Source organism: Phragmites australis, chromosome 1, assembly GCF_958298935.1.
Source record: "Phragmites australis chromosome 1, lpPhrAust1.1, whole genome shotgun sequence".
In the NCBI taxonomy this organism is placed as follows: Eukaryota; Viridiplantae; Streptophyta; class Magnoliopsida; order Poales; family Poaceae; genus Phragmites; species Phragmites australis.
Genome location: NC_084921.1, coordinates 35159435 through 35178408, shown reverse-complemented (window position 1 = coordinate 35178408; position 18974 = coordinate 35159435). Strand labels below are relative to the sequence as shown.

General features: G+C 47.9%; 1 protein-coding gene and 1 pseudogene across 1 annotated transcript; one reads left to right on the top strand and one right to left on the bottom strand.

The window, feature by feature from the left end:
• Nucleotides 1-3772: 3772 nt before the first annotated feature.
• LOC133916630 (uncharacterized) lies at nt 3773-5635 on the top strand. The gene is made up of 2 exons (XM_062360386.1): nt 3773-4446; nt 4595-5635. The coding sequence occupies exons 1-2, from the start codon at nt 3884-3886 to the stop codon at nt 5301-5303; spliced, it is 1272 nt and encodes a 423-aa protein (XP_062216370.1). The 5' UTR covers nt 3773-3883; the 3' UTR covers nt 5304-5635.
• A 3075-nt stretch (nt 5636-8710) lies between these two features.
• Nucleotides 8711-18382, bottom strand: LOC133884408 (plastidic ATP/ADP-transporter-like; annotated as a pseudogene).
• Between the last annotated feature and the right edge of the window lie 592 nt (nt 18383-18974).

The window sequence follows — 18974 nt, the reverse complement described above, 5'->3', positions numbered from 1 at the left end:
TGACCTGGGAGACATGCTCTCCTCCTCTGATGGACAAAACACATGGACCCCCTAGGGCCCTCACAAGTCCTAACCCCAAACAAGACAACAGAAGCCGTCAATTTATCCTCTGTGGAATGGATGGCCAAAAGGACCCGGCCGACCATCGATCCTCCTAACGCAACTTTGGTGGATGAAATTAGGTCCCCTTTTGGCACAATGCACATTGACAGCAAAAGGATAATCCGGGCTTAATTTAACAACGCGGCCAATAGGCAACAAGATTCCAATCGAGCTCAAAGCTGCCCTCGCTCTAACGATTTGCTGCAAGTCTACACCCTAATCCACTAACTTAAGCTACTAGTCCGGCTCTCCTTGGGTCACTGATGATGTAGCCATTGCTTTGTTGATTACTGGAGTATTGGTTCACAAGGCACAGCCTGCATTACGCTCTGCAAACTGCAGAGCAACATATATGCATGAACCGGATACTACCACCTTCGCAGTGCTATCCACTTGGCTTAGACAAGAATCATTTTTTTTCTTAACGGGAGCTTAGACAGGAATCCTTTTTTATTACACGGAAGGTTAGACAAGAATTCGACCGCAAATTTGTTCTCCTGTTAATTCGGTGCGTTAGTTGGTACAAGATAGGATGATTAAATAGGAGTACCGGGCATGTCTTGACATCACTGTGCATGTTCCGAATCTAATTGGCGCTTTCAGTTTTCACCACACAATTCCAAAGGTCCCTAAGGAGCATTCTTTTTTCTTTCAGCTACACCATATGACCTAAAGTTAGCTTCGGCAGAAAGGTCAGCCCAGTTCATCTTTAGCGCAAGGGCGAACGGCTGATTCCATTATATAATGGATCACAAATCAGCTTGCATCGTTGCGCGCGCATGCTTGCCTTGTCATCACAATCCTTCTTCTATAAAAATTGTGTCACCATCTTAAGAGAGCATATAAAATTGCACGACAGGAACACTTTTGTCCCGAGCAGTCGAGCGTTTTCCTTCGTGCTCTTTCAGTAAAGAAATTAAACCATTTCGCTCCGGAGTTCCAGTGATTGCCGCCGTTTGGTGTCCACGTGGGTTAACCTGGCTCTTTTCTTGGAGCTGGAGGCCATGGATTCTGACTAACTCCTCGGGCGGTTTGGGTCCTACCATCAGGCATCAGCTTTTCCAATTGGATTTTGGAAAACATTTCAGAAATTATTTCGAAGTGAAAAGTATAGCAAATTTTATATGGGCTAAAAACCGTGTGATAAAGTGATAGCCAAATGCCAGGGAGGCAAAAACTCACATCTTAATGTTGGCTTTTACAGAGGATCAAGCACGACATAGGCCACTACAGAGCTATCGTTCTTAGGGAGTCCGGGGGTGCACAGGGGATGCATAAGGGCATCTTTACCTAACATTTGACCATAATGTTTGGATTAACCGCTGCAAATTAGTTTAGGCCTCAAAACCCTACAATTAGGGTAGCAAAAGCTGTTAGAAATAATAACTTATATTCAATGTTAATCCATGAGACAATATACAAAGTACATTAGAGAAATCCTAAACTAAGAGATTACTATAATACTATTATACCCTTAACAAAAGCCACTCCAAACTAAATAACTTGTTGAAATCAAACTAATACAACTAACCTCAGTGTTCTATCTACGATGACATGAAGCTACGTTTTGATCTATATTACCTAATTATATCCGTTTATATTTTTTTATTTTTATTTTATCAGTCTATGTTAGTGTCAGGAGGCAGTTAAGTGTTGCCATCAACGAAAGGGTCGTGTATACATTATTAGGACAAGAAGAAATGATGACCTGTGACTTCCATATGACTTGTTATCACAGTGTGAAGCTGAGGTCTCAGAGAAATGAAGTTAATGCTGTTATCTATTATTGGGCTGCATAATTCAAATTTCCAAATAATTGAGCATCCAAGAAAGCAATGTTGGTCAACATATCCCTGGATAAAAGTCTTCGGAAAAAAAAATGTTTGGATATACAAGAAATTCAGAGTTCACTCCTGCTAGAGAGCTAGAGCTATCTGCTTCCTTGCACAAAAGAGAGTCTTTGCACCTCACTCCACAATGTTTAATCCATGCATGGCATGATTGAAAACGTAATTAAAGATCGAATATGACTTCTGCTTTCTTCTCCCTTTTTTTTTAGACTCACCTTCAAGTTTCTCCCCTTTTTATGTACTTCTGTATGAATAAAAAAAGGATCACAGGCTGAATATGAATGCGTGTCACGGGCTCACGCCTCACCAGTCACATTTTTTGTAGGCGGAGCAAAGTTTGTGATGGCTCTTGCTCAAGTGGCCACTACTCTGGATGCTACTTCCCCTTTTCCTTCGTTATTTCCGTGCAAATAGATGGGAAGTGACTTCCTTTTTGGAGGAGTGGATATTGATTGGTCCCGCATGGAGTCTCTCTAAGACGGAGCACTTGAAATTCGGTTGATTTTCCCGCTTCTTTTGTTGAGTGAGATTATAATCTTTACTTGAGCATCAAGACTAAATAATTATCTTGGGTAGAAAGGTACGGTGCCATTCCTAAGAGCAGATTGTGCATGCCTTGTGTTTTATTGCAACTAGCAAGGTGGCAGATACTAATAGCGTGATTAGTCTCGCTGTAATATTTTACTACGATAACTTTTGATTAAAAATTGGTTTGTTTAGCTTTTTTATGATGTTAGTGTAATTTAATTATAAAACGTATAAAATTAGAAGAAGATATAAAAAATAAGTTAGGAAAAGAGAAAATTATCTGTGCTCTAAACTTGTACCCAAATTATATACATGTATTAGTTCAATTCGAATACGTTTTGATTATCTGTTGAAATCGTATGTCATGCGTAGGAAGTCCAACTAAAATCAGAATATATTTGCCTCGCCTGCATGTTGTGTCTTGCCTGCTGCTTGCTTGATGCGATGACGACCTTGAGTTACACGGTGCTTCTGAATCTATTGTCGTAGTAAGAATTTTAAATTTTTTCATTATTTTTATTATAAATTTTACTATTGATTAATTGTATTTTATATGGACTTTTTATTTAGGTATTTGATTTTTTTCTAAGACTATATTTGATATGGATCTTTTTTCTATTTTAACCCTAATTTCAATTATTATTAATTTTATTTTAATTGGACTCTTTATTTAGTTATTTTGCTATCCAAACCTTATAGAAATCGAAATACTAATTTTTTAATAAATTTTAATTCCAAATTTAGCTATTTATTAATCGTATTTGATATGAACTATTTAATTTAATCTAGACCGTTAGACGTTGATAACAATGAGTGATCTATATCTTTTTCTTTTTCCTCGATTAATGTGGTAATTTCGTGGTGTTAAGAGCGATCATGATAACTATTTTTAACACTCAAATAATAATATATAGATTACTAGCTGTAGCAAACGATGAACTTGAATAGCAAGTTAGAGTATAAGTAATAACTGAGTTTTCTCTCAATTTTAATAGTCCCTTTTTTTACTTTTGTACTATACACGATGGTCTTCTCATACCACTTGGATCTTATTTAGATGCACAAATAAATGTAAAAACTAGTTTTAACCCATAGCTATACATTCGACAAAACAAAACCATTTTGATGAGATCATGCACCGTCCATCGGATAGAAAATAAAATTATTCTTCAACAGCAACAAAGTGTGCCCTACAAGCACATCCTTTTCATCCCAACCACAAAACGGAAAGCAAAAGAAAAAGAAGAAAAACACTGAATAAAAGCCCTATAAAATACAGATTTAACTTAGCAGGTCAACAACCAAAACCGTCTCCCACCCTGTATAAAAGGCAGCCGGCACAGAACTTGTCCCCCAAACAAGCTCCGATCCCAAGAAGAATTAAACCTCACCTAACCCCTCCCATGTCCGACCACCCCCTCGCCGGCGAGCACCACCCCTCTCCGGCGAGCTCGGCCGCCCTGGGCCCCCTGCTGCTCCTCCCGTCGGAGCTCCTCCACGAGATCCTCCTCCGCCTCGCCGTGCCGGAGCTCCTCCGCGTCCGCTCCGTCGCGCGCCCGCTCTCGCACCTCATCACTTCCCCGGACTTCCGCCGCCTGTACCATCTCTCCTCAGCCTCCTCGGGGCCCGGCCCGGCCGCCGCGTGGCTCCTCCTCTTCAAGAAGCTTCCCCCGCGCGACGCCGCGATCCGGGGCTTCCACGGGCCGTCGGGACGCTGGTTCCGCATCCCCGTCTCCGCGATCCTCGCCCCCGCCGTACCCCCCGGCGAGGACCTCTACTTCCTCGCCGCCTCCGGCAGCTCGTTCCTGTTCGCCGCCAACGGCCGCCGCGAGCTCGTGGTCGTCGACCTCACCTCCCGCGCCGCGCGCCGCCTCCCGCCGTCCCCTCTCGGCCCCCGCGGCACCTCCTCGTGGCGCCGCTTCGGCCTCAAGCTCGTCGCCGATCCCCCCGGTTCAAACCGGTTTAGGTACCCGTCCTTTTCAGCTCTCTTTTCTCCCGGAGATTTCTCGAAAACTTGCACGCACTACTAACCTCCTCCAGACCCAATCTAAATCAATGTCGCTATTCGTGTAATCACCCTGATGTCAGTGTAATGCTTGTTTTTTTCCTGCAAGGTTTATGTTTGCCGAGCTGGTGAACAACACGCCATTCCTCTTCGAGTACCGGTCCGAGACCGACACGTGGCAGCAGTCGGAGGCGGTCCTGGCCGAGGGGGCAGCGCCCGTGCCGGCCGCTCCAGACGGCACCTACCTCTGCGCAGCGCACGCCGGGCCGGACTGCGTCATGGTGTACTCCGGCCCGGGCGCGGAGGACCGCCCGGTCTTCTTCCGGCCGCGGTTCCCGCCGCACAACCCGAACAACGCCGGCGACCGGCTGCACGTGTACGGCGACGGGAGCGCAGCGGTGGTGCGGTCGGCGGTGATCGACGATCCGCCGAGCCGGAACCGCGTCAAGGTCGTGACGGCTGTGGACCTGTACGGGTTCAGGGCGTCGTCGGTGGTGGGAGGCGACTGGGAGCTGGTGGCCTCCGTGCCGGCCGAGCTGATCGACGGGTTCCGGAAGCCGTACGCCGTGATGACGGGGCTGCTGGCAGAGCGGGAGGGCGTGGTCCGGCTGGTGCTCATCTCCAACTGCAGGGGCGCCTGGGACCTGGTGTGGCTGTCGTACGACCGCGAGCGCGGCGAGTGGCAGTGGGTGCCGGTGCCAGACTGGGGCACTAGCAAGGGGCTCAACATGGCCGGCATCGCCGTCTCCTCCACCTTCTCCAGCCTCTGGCCGCTGGCGTCGCCGTCGTCCAGCAGCCAGCCACCGGTGAACGGATGAACCGATGTCTGTGTCGCAAGTGATGCTGTACATACTGGTGTGTGCAAAAGCAGTGTGGGTGTGGGCAAGTGCTGGGCTCCATCGATCCAACGCGGCCGTGCCCCCACCCCACGATGTGAGCGGCGCTTCTCGTTTCCTTGCGGGTGGAGCCGTGGCGTGGCGTGGCGCGGCATGATCCCGCATAATAGCTTCGTCGATGGGGACTAGACAGTGAGAGTGAAATGTTTCAGACAAGGAGTGGCCACTGGCGTTTGCTTGCTTCTCTTTTGTAATTGAGCTGCTGCTGCTACCCATTGCTCGTAAAACTTGAACGCCTTACAAAAGTTTCTTAATGTGCTAAGCTTGCTTAGTAAACTCAAGTCATGGCAAAATGCGACAACATACGGCTACGAACCAAACAGACACCTCACCTAATGTCCTTTCTCTGCTGTTGTACTCTTTGTTGTACTCTTACATCTCAAGGAATTTCAACACTCTGCTAGTTTGCATTACTACGGATTGGGGAGAAGCCAACATGAGAGAGAGAAGTGCCCTCGCGTCGCTCCCACAGGGCAACTCGGGGGTGATAGGACTTTGCCCCCTTGGCCCCGGCAGGTCTCTCCGGTGTTGCAGCCGAGCCAAGCGGCCTCCGTCGCGTCTCCCTTCCTTTTCTCTCCTCTCCCTCCCTCTCTTTCATTTTCTCTTCATTGTTCCAGCGGCTATGTCCTACGGTGCGTTGGTGCAGTAGTGTTGTGCTTGGCAGGGCTCTTCCCCTGTAGGAGCGCGGCTGTGTAGAGGGCAAGATCTGTCACGCCGCTGGCGTGATCCATGTGGGGACGTCCAGACCAGCCGCGCCGCTGGCGGGAACCACGCGGGGACGATCGGATCCGCTGCGCCGCTAGCGGGTTCCGTGAGGAGACGACCAGATCCGTTGTGCCGTCGGCAAGATCCGCACGGGGACAATTGGATCCGCCATGCCACCGACGGGATCCACACAGGGGCACCCTCCTCCTTCCTCGTGGTGGCCGACCATCGAGATGTTGGCGAGCTCCATGCGTCGCCAATAGATTTTGGGGCTGCTGCCTCTGACACTGGGCTACACATTCAGACGGCGGGCGAGCTAGGAAGGTGCGTTGTCTTCGTCCAAGGTGGATGTGCCGCGGTCGACGTGGGTGTGCTAGGCCCCGCCGTGTCTCTATTGGGTGTGTTCGATGGCGGCGCACCGGGGTCCTTCCGATGCTGGTGGCACCCCGTCAGCCTTGAGTGGGGTTGAGAGCGGCCCTGTTGTTGGCGAGCTAGCATGGGCGGTGTCACCATGGTGACTACATATCCCTGAGCCTGTCAACGTGGCCCATCTTTTGCAGTGTCGACGTGCGTGGTGGCTGCTCATGCGTAGAGTCGAGGACAACACCCTGCTGCTCTCGAGTTTCATTTATCTTGCTTCAAGCTGAGGGGCTGCCTCTTCGTGCCTTGTCATTCTGTCGCCGGTGGTCGGAGATCCTAGCTTTGTATTCTCGTCGTGGTTAGTCTCAATCATGGCAGCTTGTGGTTCATCATGCAACTGCTTCCATTCTTCTCTCATGTTTCGTGTGTTGGTGGCCCACTGCAATGTCTAGTCTGTCTTTGGGCCTTATGCGATGTTGTGCCTTGGTCAAGGTCTGACGTTGCTTAGTTTTGGCAGCAATGTGGGTTCAGGAACACCAGACGAAAGCCCAGTCTGGCATCTTGCCGATGCCGGCGTCGGCGACGCCCTCAGGCGTCGTTTCTCTCCCTGGAGGCAGTGTGTTGGTGTTCCCTGCTAATCCCGGGAGAGTCTCTTGATGAAAACCCATTTCCGATGTTGGATTGGTCGGTGTGCCCTCCTTGTAGGCGTCAACTTGGAGAAACCCTCCTTGTGGTTTTTTTTTTCGCTTTAGGGCGTTGTCGACCATCTCAGGTCTAGCCAAGCTAGACAAATGGCTAAGAGTTGAGGTTGCCTGTGTCTCTCTGCGGTGCTTTAGGTCTAGTTTAGTTAGGTAGTGTGTCCGTTGTGTGTCATGGTGTTTGCTCAATTTTTCTTCAATTAACCAAGCACATTTGCCATTCGAGCTTTTTCTTAATCAATACAACAGACAACTCTCTTGCAGGTTCGTTTCAAATTTTTGTGGATTGGTCTTTGTGCAACATTCGTTTTTGCAGCCGTACCTGAATCATTGTATCCATCGGTCTTCACGGGGATATTCAGCAGTCTTGTTCTAAAGAAAGAAGGAAGCAATGAATTATTTGCTCATATAAGTCATAACACAACGCCATCTTCGGGTCACAGAGGAATTTCTGGACTGTTCGATGGCTATTTCCATGACGTCGCTGCCTAACTGCTCTGTCAAGCGTCTGATACAGGTTAGTGAGAAGGACCGGAGGCAGAAAACCGGTCGCATGCTTCTGCAATCTGCACCGGCAAATGAGTAACGCACATCTAGAATAGTTGATGGCATAAGAGCTGAAGAGCGCTAGCTTAAAAGCGACAGAATGGGGGCGTTTTGCATCCGAATTTAGGTGATCCGTCCCCATCGACTTGCATCTTTAGCTTCTTCCATAAAGAAAAACGACTCCGAAGTTCTAAGGCTTCATGTCCAAAAAAAATTATCCACCAATGTATACACCAAACGTTCGGAAGAACAGAATGCAACAGCACAGTAGCAAAGCAAGTGTTACTGTTCGCAGAGCAGGTGAGCATCAGTCATTGTTCTCTGCTGACCCGAACTTAGAGGATGGATGGCTAATGAGAGACAAGGCAGAAAAACTCGATCTCCCGAAGAATCAATTATCTTTTGGAATTGCGAGACAGCTGATTGCTGACGAATCGATCATTTTGTCAGGTCGACCGAATATCTGCTAGGCTTTTGGCGCTTTGGTTGCTCGTGTTCGTGTCCGTGCAAGTGTGCTATTTTGCCCACCTCTGCTGTGCCATCCCCGCGATAGTCCTAGTACTAGCCAGGAAAGGATGGCCTCACATGCACTTGCTACTTTTTGCCCTCTCAGCTCTCGGACAGTCGTTACTTTATTTCAGGGTACTTCTCATGCCAATAGTTGAAGGGAGAGAAAGTCAGATCACATGATAAGTTTGATGTGATCCATACTTGCAAGGGCAAACACAAAATCAGACCCTTGATCACGATGTGCACTGGAAACATGATTGTGTCGGATGTGTTGTGTTTCAATCCACCCTTCCCCTCTCCTGAGAAACATTCAGTTGATACCACTGAAAAGAAAGCCAAGCAAACATTTCTTCACCATGACATGCTTCAATTCAAAACACACGCAAGCGCGGAAATGCAAGTTTCGCAATGCACAGGAAATTTATGCATTTGACATTGGCTCAACGGGGTGGGGGGGGGGGGGGCATCTCCAAAACGGCATTCACTGCCGGTTGTCAAAATTTACTCACGTTACAAATAAAACTTACTTGCAGCTTGAAGCTGCTCGCTGTTACAAACTTCAAAGCCATGGGTCGCTTGATTTCCATTATTTCTGCTAGCTGTAATCACTCTCCTACCTACAGCTAATAATGAAGCTAATGAATTGGAGATGAGTTCGATGTCAAGCTCTTGGTTCCTGTTTCACTCGTTAGAGATCCATTTTTTTGCTCCACCAGTCCATCAGTGCCCTCCGCAGGCGCCTCTCTTAGAAGCAAGGGGTCTACTTTCTCTTTGGAAGCCTTCTCCTCCTTGAGATCTTCCTTGGCCAAGCTAGTGAATTGCATGTCCAGTGAACTTGCCGCACCTAGCCACGCGAGAACAATGACCAACAATATGCCGCCAAGGTATGGAGTTGAGTTTGCCAAAGAACCGAACGTCAGGATCATGAATTGTTGGATCAGTTCACCACCGGACTTTCCCAATGGGTTGCATACAACATCAATGGCTGCCTTTCCTTTCACCTGCAAAGAGAGGAAACTGGAGTTAGCATGTGCATTATAACAGTGGTGCAGACAGTGAGCCATCAAGAAGCATTGAGCCACCCAAACCTGATTCTAAGTTCAAGGACAAGACATGCCTGGAGAAATTTGGGACAAACTGTACGATCTTCACTAGACAGCTAATGTCAATTTACAACTACAGGACCAAGAGAAGTTACATATTAGATTTAACAGGCTTTAGAAAAGTGTATATGACCATATGCATCATCAGAAAATTTGAACAGACTGACAAACAGCTGTGCATAACTAATTGACTACTCAATATAGAGTTTTATTATTTAAAATTCGTTGGTTCCCAAGGGATCCTGGTTCCCATTTGCAAATCAAAAAAGGGTCGGTCTAAGCAAATTTACCTTACATGAAGTAATCATCACAAGAGAACAAAACATCAGCAAATGAACACAAAAACTTGTTAAAAATACTTCAGTCGCTAAGGAATCACAAGAATGGAAATGCAATTTGGAAGGATGAACAAACCTTCATATCTTCATCCAAAGGAATATAGGCCATTTCCTTGCACGGATCAAATAAACTGTACTTTGCACTCTTGCTAAATATGTTCTGCATGGCACCCACATAAACGGCTGACAGAAGGGGAGTCATACCCATCGTGGCAAGCATAGGAGTGAGTGGCTGTCCAAACAAAATCAGAAAGAAGAAAACAACACCAGTCAGCAACAGAACTGTGGGAATGATCATTGCAGCCACCCCCAGCTAAATGTCCGGAGTATAATTCGGCCTAACAGCATCATTGTGAAAGTTGCAATCCCAGTTGCGGTCCAGAAATTACCCATGAAAGATGAATATTCGTTTGGACTAGGGAACTGCCAGGTGAATAAGGAAAGCGTTACTGATAACTGAATATAAAACACCATGGAAACAAGACAATCTGAAAAGAAGAATAGATAGATGAGAAAGATTACCTGTGCCTTGAGCTTTGATTTCCATGTGACTTCCATGAGATTGATACTAACGCCATAAGCAACCACTAAGGTAGCTTGGTCCCTCACATATCTCGAGGAGAGCAGAACCTTCAGACTCTCTTTCATGCCAAGCTTAGGCTTGTCCTGTTGAATAATTCGCTACCAGATTACTTGAAGTAGAAGTAAAAAAGGGAAGCACCATAAACCATAGCTACTGACCTTTTTCTTCTTGCAATCAGACTTTGGAAGTGAATGATCATTCAAAACAAACTTGTTCACTCCCCAATAGATGGCAATAATGACAAGTCCAAGAAGTACCACTATGCTCATCATTCCTTTCAAATATACCTCCCAATCATCAATTCCTGGACCCAATGTCTTGCACAAATTTGAGAAATACTTCACAGTACGCCCAGAAAAGGTAAGGGCAATATTAGCCCCAAGGCCAAATAAAGGGTAGAATTCTTTTGCTTCATCAACTGTGGTAATCTGAAAAAAAAAATCATATAAGTTGGAGCCTAAAGGGCCAACATTTGACGAGAAGTTCAACAAATATGAATAAAACAAAATCCAAATCGCAGACACCAGAATGCCATAAAGAGACAGAGCCCCTGTAAGGTACACTTTTCGGTTGGGCTGCTCTCTAATGGACAGCCTTCAGCACAAAAACCTACTCAACAACACCACTGTGAGCTCTGCAACCAAGTGCAGTGGACACTGCTCACCTTTGACAACTCTTGAAAATGGATCCACTAGTCCTTATCCTGCGACAAGAGTGGATAACCCGCACATGCACTGTATTCTGTGGAACATCTGGCTAAACTATCCTCAGTCTTCAAAGGTGCAACTTACCCAAAACTCAGGTGATGGCTAAATGCATTTAGGATACCACCCTGTGGGCTAAAAAAATTCGAACCACAGATCAACCAGTAGCTTCTAGCTGGAAAGCTCTCTTCTTAGACTTATGAACAGTTGAACACTCTTTGTAATACTCCCAATCAGAGAACCTTCCAATGGAACTCGGGAGGGGAATTCAGGGGGAAAAAACTTGGACAATATTTATTTATTTTTTGACATGGTGGTACATAGGTTACACAATGACATGCATATATGACAATAATAAGGGCACAGTAACCCAAAAAATAAATTATGAGTACTGCACCATTGACAATTATGAGCTTTAATGCTCCTTAAGAAGGCATGGTTGATAACCTTACTATTGACAACTATGGTCCTGTTTGTTTGGGCTTAGTCTTATAAGTAGGTAGCTTATGGCTAGCTTTTTTAAAAAAGTGCTTATCCTACCTTGGTTTAAAAGCCTAAGCTAGGCTATTTGGCAACTCGGTTTTTTTTTTCTAGGACGAGTGGAAAGCTTAATGCTAAAAGAACTTAATGGATGGCGGCGATGGGTAATTTTCATTAAGTTTAGTGGTACTGGGCTAGTTCCAACCTGTAAAAGCTTAAAAAGCACCTCTAAGATGACTTGAGCTTATTAGTTGTAGAGTGGCTTAGGCTTTTTAAAAAGCCGGGTTGAAAAGCCTCCCATTTATTGATCTTATGACTTTTTTGCTTTTAAGTTGAAAGCTAAGTCCAAACAAACAGGGCCTATAAATGCTCAATGCAAGATACAATTAAAATACATACTGCCAGTACTAAAAAGCAACGTTGTTTCACCAAAATCATGCACTGACGCCATGTCCTGGGTCAGGTTGCTAGGTGATTTTACAAAGAAAAACAGTAAAATCCTAAACACTGTTATGTGCTGGTGTTGAACACTAACAACTGAAACAACCTTTGATCATTCTTTAAACAGAAATTATTGGTCCAGAGAGTTGCTTCAATCTCTTCAGCTGATTTCACTCAGATGTAAGAGAGTAAATAAACAATCAATCAGTCAAGCTCCAGGAGTAGTGCCATTGCACCCCCTTCATAATATTGACTAATTATCTAGCTGATGTTCATTGGTTGATTTTTTATTTTTTTATTTTTTTTTGTAGTCAAGCTTATTCTGTATTTTGATTTTCCTTTTATTCTTGTTTTATACCTTCTTCAGTATGCATTTATTCTCTTTTTTATGAAGTCTCAATGACGCTCCCCCCTATTGTATCCCTCGTCAAAAAGACATCGCAGTCGGATAAATAATGTATGAATAAATCCAATTTGGGCCCTTACTTTCTGGCAACAAAAGTAGCCGTATGACAGCGACATATTATATTTGCAAAAGACTACATCAATAAATAATTGTTTTGAAAGGAGTTATAAAGCGTAAACCATATCCAGCCAAGTTGTTCAATGTAATAGACATCCACAACCAATTGAAGATTGAAAATAACTGAAGCATAATTTAGATCAAGAAAAGCTAGCAATAATGGAGCCGAAAGTATTCATAAAATAAAGCAACAGGCACCTACATTTTTTTTGGCCAAATAGTTTCGCAGTACAATGCGCAAAGCTACAATGCAGGGCCTACCAATTGCTAACAAAACAAACGTTTTATTACCTACGCATTATCCCAAGAGCACACAATAAGTTGCCTAAAAGCATCCTGACATCCCGCACGAGACAAGTTTTCCCTTCTACCTTTTGTTCTCCAATAATCCATCCGTCAGCTAATGAGACGATCAAAATCAAATCTTTTTTTACTACTAGTATAAATTAGAGAAGGGATTAACATTTGTACATGCCAAGATTGACCCAAGAATCCAAATTCACCTGGTTGGCGAATCCCCAGCAGAGGACCGAGATGACGACGCTGCCCCACAGTTCGGCCATGACATAGAACAAGCAAAAGCTTCAAATCCTTAATATGACCACCGGGGGACTAAGATATTTTAAGGCATGACTCAGAATATAAAAAGTCTATTACAGATTGTCGAAGCTCTAGGTGTAGAAGATAAGCGTAGAAAGTAAGGCAACAACAAGAAGATGAAGGAAGCCTTTAAAGACCGACAAACAAGCAATAGTTCTTGGCTACAGTCCTTAACAAGCACTTTGTTATGTCAACACGAAGTTTCACAGGTCGTGAGGAAATTCGAGAAAGCTCGGCCCCAGCGCGGCAAGAAGCTTGTCAGCGAGCACGGTAGGATGGACGCCATTCCTGAGCGGGTAGAGCACGAAGGCGAAGGCGTCGAAGAAGGCGATGAAGGGGAAGATGACGCTGTAGAAGAGCGCCTCCCGGGAGAGCACGTTGGAGAGCTTTGTGTAGAGCAACATGAAGCCGATGGCCATGGGCAGATTGACCCAGGTCTTGAGGAAGGGGATGATCTCTGTGCTGCTCCGTTTGGTGGTGACCACCACCCACCAGCACATCCTTCGTGTCACGCAGGATCGCGTAGTTGAAGAACATTAGGCCCAGTGGCACGATCTTCTTCAGCGTCTTCAAGTCGACGCCGAGAAACTTCTTGTCACCCTCCTCGAATGCGCCGCCGGCACCGCTGCCCCCGCCACCGCCTGCGCACCACAAGACACGCCACCGATGCCGCTTCAGGAGCCCGTGCCCCAGAACGACATCCTGCCACGGGAGGAGGGGACCCCTTGACGTGAGGAGCGGGGATTGGAGCGCGGGCTTGGCGGCGGGGGAGGGAGGGCGGGCCTAGCGTGGAGGAGAGCGAGGGACTCATAGGTTCTGGTAGCGGTGCTCCGGTCGGTGCAGTGGCCCTCTTCGCCTCCTCCGCGTCGCCGGTCCAAACCCCGAGACGCGAATTTCGGTGGAAGGGCGATGCCGAGGGAGGGAGGGAGGGAGGGAAGGAGTAGGTCGCCGGTGCGGAGCATTACTAAACGACCGTGCATTCATATGCCAATTGGATCGGGGCGGGCCGGAAACGATTAAATTTTTTATATTTTTATATTTTTTCATTAAAAATTTAAATAAATAGATTCATCGTCGGAAAAATTGCACAAATAGGGCTGTAGGGCTGCAACCCCCTGAGAGGGCTGCAGCTCCCTGAGAGGGCGGTTAGGCCTCATAACCACCCCCCTGACAGGACGGGTTTCCTAACTGCCCCTTCAGAGGGCGGTAAGGCTGCTAACTGCCCTCTGAGGGGGCGGGTAGGGCCTGCTGCTCAGTGGGAGGGTGGTTAGCAGCCTTGCCGCCCTCCCAAGGGGTGGTTATGACATATTATTTTGTAAAAGTTGCAAAATTTGAAATAGGGATTTTGCAAAATTTGGAATTAAAATGGTTGAAGAGTACTGAAAACGGTATACTGAGGAAGCGAGAATTTGGAGTAGATTACATATTATTCGGAGGATAAAAAATTAATATTTGTGAACAAATTGTATATGTGAATCACTCGCAGCATATTATGCGGTTATGAGGTTGCGAACGGCGACAAACATAAGATTAAACATATGGTGGAAAACATTATATGAGACTGTAATCACGACGACACGACGAGAAAAAAGGTGGCATATACGATTCGCACAAAGACCTACTTATTAGTGCGCTGCTCCTAATCATAACATGTCTAATGAGTGAAAACATGTCGGGTTACATTAGATACTCTCTATTGAGTGCATCTAGGATATTTTCCCTTTAGCAGGGCATCGGGACCTGTCGCCTTAGTGCGACGGGCTCTCTCCCGCTTCCTTGCCCTCTCAGCCTCCTGAGCCTGAGCCGCGGTATGGTCGTGCGTTTCCTTCCTCATGCGCTCTTCTTCCAGCTGCTTCAGGCGAAGTTCCTCTTGCTGTTGCTCGTACTCCCGACGTGCGTAAGCTTCCCTTCTCCACCTCATGGTCATGTCGACCCACTGCTTATGTTCCTCATTTTGCTCAATGTCAAGCCATTGAATAAAATCACATAGCGGTGGAGAGGACTGAACAAATAGAACAAGATGAGATGTTAGTAAAACAGGGTGTGAAATTGGTAAAGATGTGGCAGATATTTGTTGCTATACCGGTGGATACTCATATGTTACATGTTGAGGCTTGTCATATTGGTAGTTGGCACACATGAAGAAGCGCATCCCATAGGTGTATGAGATGTTATGCGACTCGCGAAGCCTGCAACGGTCACCACAAAAGCACATTGGTGGTTCGATCCCTTGAGGGATGAAAATCCCTCAATGTTTCTTTGGTGGGCTTGGTGGAGCCGAGGAAGGCATTGCACTTGAGAGATCTGAGAAATGAGTGGTGTGTAAATGTATGGAGGTTGGGCTATTTATGGTGGGGGAAGGCAGGAATATTGGATTCCCTATTGAAGAAAGGAGTGAGTGGAAGAGCTTAGAGGGTGGGAGGAGCATTGGATTCTATCTTGAAGAATGAGAAAGTTGTGGCATTGATGCTGGACAGAGATTCCATGTGTATTGGTACATGTGTTGTCATTTATTTTTTGGTAAAAGTTGTCTCGTGTTGTCACTTCTTTTCTAAAGCCTGCGTAAAGAGACATGTGTTGTCATTTCATGGTTAAGTTGAGCGGTCATATCGTTTCTACAGATTACGCCAGGAAAGAGGTGATGTCGTTTAATGGTTGAAGTTTAGTAATGTGGTCACTTCGTGAGTAAAGTTAGACTCCCGATAAAGTTATTGAGCGGTCACTTCGTGTATAAGTAGCTTTGTAAGATATATTTTTCTAGGTCTGTCGTAAACGGTTCATACATGGGTGAGGATGATAGAAAGTAGCGTGTGGTCATGTTGGATTAAGAAATGCAACTAGTGTGCGATCACATTGGAATAAGAAATGCAGTTACGACATCGCAAATTGAATATGCATATGTAAGTTACAAAAACAAATGTACAATCCTACTTTTGTCTCCCCCGCTGCTGTCAACTGTTCCCCTCATCATGGTTCCGCTGCCGCTGCCGCTGGTTGACCCTCACGTGGCCCCTGGAGTAGGTGAGGGGTCGGGTGGACCGACCTGCCTGGTAGGCCTAATAGGAAGCACTGGTGTCGAGGTCTCGTCCTGCGTGGGCTGTGTCCGAAGTGGAGCACTGGGTACCTGGGACCGTTGGAGGACGTCGTAGTCTGGTGTGCCCCCGAAGAAGTCTCCAACGAGGTTGTACACGGGGTCCGGGCCAGCCTCATCCTCCTGACTAGGGTACAAAGACTGCGAAGGATCCGCTGGCGTCTATATGTACTGGCTGAAGGGGCCTACGAACAAATAATTGTATTACATATGGAAAATGTGGAAATGAAAGTAGTTGTACAAAATGCACTATTGTACCTGTGTGGTATGCCGGTGCAGCAGAAGATGGCCAGGCGGGTGTGCCATAGTAGTGCTCGAGTGATGGTGGTGGGATCAGTCGCAAGGCAGCTGAAGATGGGCCGGCCTCATCACCGAAATAACCCATGGACAATATTAGATGTTGTCGGAGGGTTAACTCCTATCGCAGGGATCCTGAGGGACCCCTTTTTGAGATTCGGCCAGGGGGATGATCCTGAATATGTTTGCTGGAGAAATAAATGGATATGAATGCAATGGCTAGTGGTGGAATGATATGATGCAGAACACAGTAAATGCACTGGAGGGATTTTTAGACAGGTTCGGGCCGCACTGAGCATAATACCCTACTCTTGTGTGGATGCTATAAATGCCTTGAGAATGTCTCTCAGAAATGTTGCTGGTTACAAGAGTATCTGTCTATCCTAGAGCTTCGGGCTCCGTGTTCTTGGGCTTCTATGCTTGTACGAAGATGTTCTTCGATCTCTGAGCAAGTGCCTGAGAGTTCGAGCGTCCTTTGTTGGCTTCAACTTGTCTGGGATTGCTTTTACTTGGATTGTCTTTGTCTGTGCCTGCCGGCTGCCTTAAATACCCACCGACGGTAGCGTGCCCCGAAAGGGAGAGCACGAGTTCCAAGGTATCATAAATGGAAAGGGCGTCATCGTGGCCTCTGTGCAAAGTGACGGGGGGTTGAAAACGCCCCCCCCCCCGCCCGGTCTTCAGGCCTCATAATGGCGTTGGCAACGGGCGCCGTGGAGAGGGCCCACTGGGCAGCCGCAGAGCGGCCCAGCGTGCCCGTTCTGTCTTGTACGCCTGCCACAGCAGGGCGGCAGACGGGGCGCCTCGGGCCTTGCGAAGCTATCCCGAGGCGAGTCGGATGACGTGAGATGGGACCCGCGCATTAAATGTCCCCACTCCCTTCTGCCAGAATATGGCAGGGACTGACACCGAGCATGGCGGGAGCAGTTGGAGGTGACAGGCCACACGCGCTCTTAAATACGGCATCGGGCCTTTCACAGGCTGACACCTCATCGCTGGACCTCTGTGGGGGCCATCGACGAAGGACTTCTTGGGCCGTTGGGGAACCGAGTGCTCGGGGGTCACTGTTCACCTCCCCGAGCACTCTCTCCCGAAAGCGCCCTCTCTTGGTCCTCGGGGAATCAAGTGCTCGGGGGCCACTGTTCACGGCCCCGAGCACTCTCTCCCGGACTTGACTGTTCGGGTCTTCGGGGAACCGAGTGCTCGGGGGCCACTGTTCACCTCCCCGAGCACTCTCTTCTCGGAACTACCTTCCTTGGGTCCTCGGGGCACTCGGGTGCCCGGGGGGGCCACTGTTCGCAGCCCCAGGCACACCCTTCCCGGCACTTGGTTCTCCTGATCGTCGGGGGACTTGGGTGCTCGGGGGTCACTGTTCACCTCCCCGAGCACTCTCTTCCCGGTCACTTAGTCTTCGCAGATCATCGGGGAACCCATGTACTCGGGGACCACTGCTTGTGGCCCCGAGCGCCCTCTCCCGGAACTTAGTCTTTTCGTACCTCGTGGAGCTGAACCCCGCGGGAAGGTGCCACATGGCAGATTGCTGGTCTGGCCTCGGGATTCGGGGACCCCTGGTTCCTGATTCACCGACAGATGTATTGCTGAATATATTGAATACGGGGATGTAGTGTCGCCCAGTACTTGAGGGTGGAGGCACAGAGCTCGATCTACGTGGTTGCGTCGAACCGTGTGTAGGTGCACCTAATATTTGTTTAAAATCAATGCACCAGTAAGGAACAAATATATTTAAACACTGTGCGAATATAAAATCCGTACCTATTTGGTCCGAGGCTGCATGGCATGGTAAAAGGGGTCGTGTGGGTGCCGACACCGATGAATGGTGGTGCACATCAAACCTCTAGACGACTCGACGTGGACCCCACTAGACCTGGGAGGCGCTCCTGCGACGTCTGTGGTGGACTAGCATGAGGTAAGCTTCAAGGCCCGCAAAGTCTTGTCGAAAACCCGCTTGATGAACCCCGCGACATCCGACGCACTAAGGTGCACCGCTTGACTGAGGCGGTCCATGGTACCCGCTTGCCAGAGTTTGATGCGGGAGTGGGGGTTGGTGGGCAGATGGGACAGCGTGTGTGACGCCCGTTCAAATTTTCGCGCGACCCAGCCCAGATCATCGGTTCCCGCCTAGTCTAGCGTAGCGCGGCCCAGCCCACCTTCTCCCGCATTCTCTCGCTGACAACCGGGGTTCACGCGTCAGCGCTTTCTTCTCCGCGCACGCCGCCCGATTTCGCCAGCACGACCCGCCTCACGCGCCCACGTCCACGCAACGGCAACAACCCCTCGCCTATAAAGCAACCCTGCAGCGCGTCGTCGCCCATCTGCCCCAATTCGCCGAAACCGAACCCCATTGTTGCCGCCGCCGAGCTCGCCGAGCACAATCCGCTGTACCCGAGCTCCTCCCTACGCGTCTGAGCCGTCACCAGCTTTGCCGGAGCCCGTGGAACCCATTTCACCGCTCGCCGACGTCTCCCCGCCACCGGAGCTACAATTTCGCCGAACGCCGGTAAGCACCGCTGCCTCCTCGCCATCGACAGCTTCACCCGAAGCCTCCCGCGGTTAATTAACCCTCTCTCCGGCACCACATGCTTCCCAGGAGACTTCC

Bases quoted from the DNA above. Each gene is read 5' to 3' on its own strand.
- LOC133916630 (XM_062360386.1), top strand. From the start codon at position 3,884: ATGTCCGACCACCCCCTCGCCGGCGAGCACCACCCCTCTCCGGCGAGC. The intron at 4,447-4,594 runs GTACCCGTCCTT...TTTTCCTGCAAG, and splicing joins CCCGGTTCAAACCGGTTTAG to GTTTATGTTTGCCGAGCTGG.